Below are 5,560 nucleotides of genomic sequence, written 5' to 3'. Positions count from 1 at the left end.
GGGGGTTGGGGGTTTTGGGGGGTTAATTTAGGTGTTTCATATATTGTGTTAGCTAGCTAATTAATAGAGATAAGTGTCCTCTCTTATGTCCATGCTTGGTCGATGCTACATACTGTACATAGAGAGGCCCTCGACATGCTAGCTAGTATAAGAAAATGAAGGGAACCATTAAGTACAGAAGTTCCTCATGCATATCGAGAGAATTGATAGATCGACCTCTCCTTCCCCGAGAGATTGGTCGAACAACAAGTTTTCGTATTATCTATCCGATGCTACTGGCTACATACATATACAATATGTAAGATCTCTTACAATCCCCTAGCAATTGAAATCAACTTCCACATGGTATTCTCCGGCTTTATTGATGACGTGGTCAAGAAAGAATCCCGCCAATTCCTCTTGAATTGCTTTCATGCGATCTTGTTCTAGGAGTTCATCCCGCATCTGCCACGTCTAATTTGAAGAAGGGGGTTAATACATATATGAATGAAACTCGATAGAAATGATGGTGTAATAAAATGAAATTGTGAATATTATTGCTTACGCACTTCATATTGTCTTTTAGAGTAGCCCCACTTACTTTTCAAAGTCGCGTTGTATATGAACTCGCACACGTAGTATCCACAGAAATCTTTCCCTTGTTCCTGCCACAAGCACTTTACGAGAAATAGAGGTCAATCAAACTGATAATGAAGCATTATAAATGGCATTGATGAAAGTACAACTATAGAAACAACGGGAGATGCGCACAACTAACTAGCTAGTAGTACTTACTTTCGGGTATGTATATCGCAGCTCCTTCGGCAGTCCCGGAACTTCTGCGGTGAACTGTTTCCAAACCATGCAAGACAAAGAAAATAATTATTATTACTTGAGATACCAGGAAATGAACAAAAAGTTGCCGATATGGTGCGATAATGATCGATTGAACTTACTTGTTGAGGAAATTAGTCATGTCCGCATACCCTTCGGGATCTTTTCGTCTCGAGTCTAAGACATTTACTACTCCCCGCTCAAGCTTAATCTCCAAAACAACATAGTGGAATCTGCGCACGCATGCATAACTCATCAATTACATTACTATAACCTCGCTCGAGTAATGAGGGAAACCGAATATGCACACGACAGTAACACTCAGTGGAAGTTGTAAGGAAAGAGTATTAAATCTTTGTTTTAATTTTTGATCAACGATTGTAGCAAGTTGGCCTCGGCCTCTTCGGCGTGCTTTGTAACCTGAATTTCATCTATGATATTTGTGTTAATGAACCCAATATCATATATTTCTTGTTTTTTGCACTTGACGATCTTCGATCTGCATAATATAGTGAGGATAATTAATTATAAATACATGCAATGAAAGAGCCGAGCTATATATAGATACTTAATGACAGAAATAGTACTTACATACAGTAGGAAAAGACCGTTAATTTATCGAGGGCCTTTTGATTGAAGAACTCGAAGAACTCCTCAAATGGAACAGTCAACAGATCAGTTCCAACGAGGTCGTGCTCCTCTTTAATATTCAGATACAAAGTATTCGTCCCCCCAGACTCTCTGCAGGTTTTCATGTACCAATTATGGAATCTTCGCATCATCGTTGTTAGAGATTTTTCATCTTTGACGAGAGGATTCCCGTACTCGTATCTGTGTTCGTCCACCTCCAAGAAATCAGGAAGTTGATTGTCAGGCAGGTAATCCGCAAGATTGCCATAACCGGCCACCGTCCCCGGAGCATTAGCGACGATGTCACCGCTAGACACATTGAGCGGGGGGCACGATTTCTTTGCTTGTTCGCGGAGCTGGGCAATTTTTTCCGAGCTGCTCATTCTTTTAACCTTTTATCACTGACAGTACTTCCCGACCGGTTAGCTTCGAGATATGTCTTTGCAGTAATGCTCTCATAGTTGTTTTTCGGTGGAGACTTTGGTGGTTTCCTCAGGGCATCGATAGTGCGCTTTGCTTTCACCGGATCTACCTTCTCCTCCAGAGGTGGATGTCTCTTTGCTTTCACCCCTTCAAATAAGTCGTTCACTTCGGTCTGCACGATCTTCGCATTTTCCTCCTCGGTCCTCTCGTACGGTAACTTCTCTAGAGGCTTGAGAGAAGGACCGTATTTGTATTGCCTCCTACCTCTGATGGCTGTACTGCTAGACGCCGGAGCAGACGGAGCGGCTGCGGCGTCTGTCTTCTTTCGTTCTTGCATACGAGGAAGAGGAGAAGGACTACGATGCGCCGGAGCAGCCGGGGCGGCGGCGGGTCTATTCCGCTCTTGCTGGCGAGGCGGAGAACGAGGAGGATGCTGGCTGCTTGGGTGCGCCGGTGCAGGCAGAGAAGGAGGCAGAGTGCCGCCACGCGCCGGAGAAGGAGGAGACTGCTGGATGCTCGGGCGCGCCGGCGCGGGCGGAGAAGGAGGCGGAGTGCCGCCACGCGCCGAAGAAGGAGGCCGAGTGCCCTGATCGTCACTCGCCGGAGTAGGAGGCGGTGGAGGACGTGGAGTGCCCTGACTCGCCGGAGGAGGAGGAGGAGGCATCCAGTTCGGAAGCTTGATGTACTCCTTCCGCCATAGGCATGGAGTCTTCAGAGCAGAACCCAGCCGAGTCTCCCCTTCACTGGTAGGGTGGTCAAGCTGGAGGTCCTCAAATCCCTCCGTTATTTTGTCCACCATCACCCTAGCATATCCTTCTGGAATCGGACGACAGTGAAAAGTTGCGCCGGGTTCAGAAGGTCGAACTTGGCCGACAGCCGCCTTGACTTTTAAGTTCTGCCATTGCGTCATAAGGTGGAAAATTTGAGCCTCCGTGATAAAATCCACGGGGTAGCTAGCAGGAGCCGTCAAGACATGCTCCGGCTGAAGCAACTCGGTGGAAGCCACGCTACTTCTCCACTGAGATGGCGGGGTAGCTTCGGGGGAAGCTTCGGCAGGTCGTTTGCTGCGATCTGCTTCTCGTTCCTCTAGCCCTTGTATCCTTTCGTGCAGTGCCTGCAGTTGGCTCTGCTCCAGTTTCTTCCTCCTCTCGTTGGTTTTGTAACCCCCTGCCTCCGGAAAACCAACCTTCCGTGGAATGGAGCCTGGCGTGCCTCGTGTCTGTCCAGGGTGCTCAGGATTCCCGAGGGCCACTGTGAGCTCGTCCTTCTCCCTGTCTGGAACGAGCGTCCCTTACAACGCTGCATTGATATAGTGCCGAAGCCTGTTGACTGGTGTTTTCAATTGCTCGTCCGTCCAACGGCACTTCCCTGATATAGGGTCCAAGGTTCTGCCAGCCCCGAAGAACCAAGTCCGGCAACGGTCTAGCCATTTCATTGTCTCTGGTTCGATCCCTTTATCAAGCAGATCATTCACAGCCTTGGACCACTTAGGCCCGGCTTTGAGGTAGCCACCTGACCCCGCGCGATGGTGAAACTTCTTCTTCGCGGCAATTTGCTAGTTTGTCGCCGACATCTTCTTACTCTTTTACGATGTCGTGTGGGCCAAAAATGCGGGCCAGTGATCTCTGATCTTCTCATATTTGCCGATGAATTCTGGTGTCTCTTCTTTGTCGACAAACTTTTTCAGCTCTTTCCTCCACCTCCTGAATAGGCCTGCCATCTTCTTAAGAGCACAAGACTTGATTAATTGCTCTTTAATTGGCTTCTCCGGACCCTCCTCTGGCGGTAGGGTGAAATTTGTCTTCAGCTCAGTCCAAAGACCATCTTTCTGCATATCATTGACATAAGACACCTGTTTGTGCTCATCCCACGTATGTACACCGTTTCCATTCCACAGCTGTAAAAGTTCTTAAACTAATGGCCTTAGGTACACATCAATGTCGTTGCCGGGTTGCTTAGGGCCTTGGATGAGAACTGGCATCATAATGAACTTCTGCTTCATGCACATCCAAGGAGGAAGGTTATATATACATAGAGTCACGAGCTAGGTGCTGTGATTGCTGCTCTGCTCCCCGAAAGGATTAATGCCATCCGCGCTTAAACCAAACCATACATTCCTTGGGTCACTTGCAAACTCATCCCAGTACATTCTCTCGATTTTTCTCCACTGCGACCCGTCAGCGGGTGCTTCCAACTTCCCGTCTTTCTGACGGTCCTCACTGTGCCATTGCATCAACTTGGCATGCTCTCCGTTTCTGAACAGATATTTCAACCGTGGTATTATAGGAGCATACCACATCACCTTCGCAGGAACCCTCTTCCTGGGGGGCTCGCCGTCAACATCACCAGGGTCATCTCGTCTGATCTTATACCTTAATGCACCGCATACCGGGCATGCATTCAGATCCTTATACGCACCGCGGTAGAGGATGCAGTCATTACGGCATGCATGTATCTTCTACACCTCCAATCCTAGAGGGCATACGACCTTCTTTGCTGCGTATGTACTGTCGGGCAATTCGTTATCCTTTGGAAGCTTCTTCTTCAATATTTTCAGTAGCTTCTCAAATCCTTTGTCTGGCACAGCATTCTCTGCCTTCCACTGCAGCAATTCCAGTACGGTACCGAGCTTTGTGTTGCCATCTTCGCAATTGAGGTACAACCCTTTTTTGTGATCCTCTAACATGCGATCGAACTTCAGCTTGTCCTTTTGACTTTCGCATTGCGTCCTTGCATCAACAATGACCCGGCGGAGATCATCATCATCGGGCACATCGTCTGGTTCCTCTTGATCTTCAGCAGCTTCGCCCGTTGCAGCATCATCGTGCACATTGTCTGGTTCCTCTTGATGTTCAGTAGCATCACGGTATTCAGGGGGCACATAGTTGTCATCGTACTCTTCTTCTTCGCCGTCTTCCATCATAACCCCTATTTCTCTGTGCCTCGTCCAAACATTATAGTGTGGCATGAAACCCTTGTAAAGCAGGTGGGTGTGAAAGATTTTCCGGTCAGAGTAAGACTTCGTATTCCCACATATAGGGCATGGACAACAAAAAAAACCATTCTGCTTGTTTGCCTCAGCCACTTCGAGAAAATCATGCACGCCCTTAATGTACTCGGAGATGTGTCTGTTACCGTAAATCCATTGTCGGTTCATCTGCGTGCATTATATATAATTAAGTGTGTCAAAAATCATTATAGAACATCATGAATAGATAATTAAGTGACCAAATTAATAGAAGTTCATCATCACATTAAAACCAAAGTACATACATAGTTCTCATCTTCAAGCGAAAATCATTACAGAACAACATAAAGCTCTGCAGAGCATCTAAATTAATTAAACCATACATTGAAACTATGTAAAACATTTCAATGTGAAAACAAATACGATCATAATCGCAACCAAGGTGACAACTGATCCAACAACATAATGATACCAAGCATCGGTATGAATGGCATATTTTCTAATCTTTCTAATCTTCAAGCGCATTGCATCCATCTTGAACTTGTGATCATCGACGACATCCGCAACATGCAACTCCAATATCATCCTCCACCATACTACCCTTCTCCTCTCCGGCGACCTCCTCCTCCTCCTCTCCGGCGACCTCCTCCTCCCTCCTCTCCTCTCCTCCCCTTCCCTCCCCTCACGGTTTCTCCTCCCTCCTCTCCGGTGAGCTCCTCCTCCCTC

The 5,560-nt window shown here is 47.1% G+C and overlaps 1 protein-coding gene across 1 annotated transcript in view; it reads right to left on the bottom strand.

The window, feature by feature from the left end:
* Nucleotides 1-5,012, bottom strand: part of LOC119339638 — a 31,871-nt gene extending 26,859 nt beyond the window's left edge. The window contains exon 1 of the mRNA XM_037611616.1: nt 5,002-5,012. Within this exon, the coding sequence (XP_037467513.1) occupies nt 5,002-5,012 (11 nt within the window). The remainder of the gene's footprint in view (nt 1-5,001) is intronic.
* Nucleotides 5,013-5,560: the final 548 nt, after the last annotated feature.

The sequence above is a fragment of the Triticum dicoccoides genome, chromosome 7B (assembly GCF_002162155.2).
Source record: "Triticum dicoccoides isolate Atlit2015 ecotype Zavitan chromosome 7B, WEW_v2.0, whole genome shotgun sequence".
NCBI classification, from domain to species: domain Eukaryota; kingdom Viridiplantae; phylum Streptophyta; class Magnoliopsida; order Poales; family Poaceae; genus Triticum; species Triticum dicoccoides.
The sequence above is the reverse complement of the archived record's forward strand: the minus strand, read 5'-3'. Positions and strand labels throughout refer to the sequence as shown.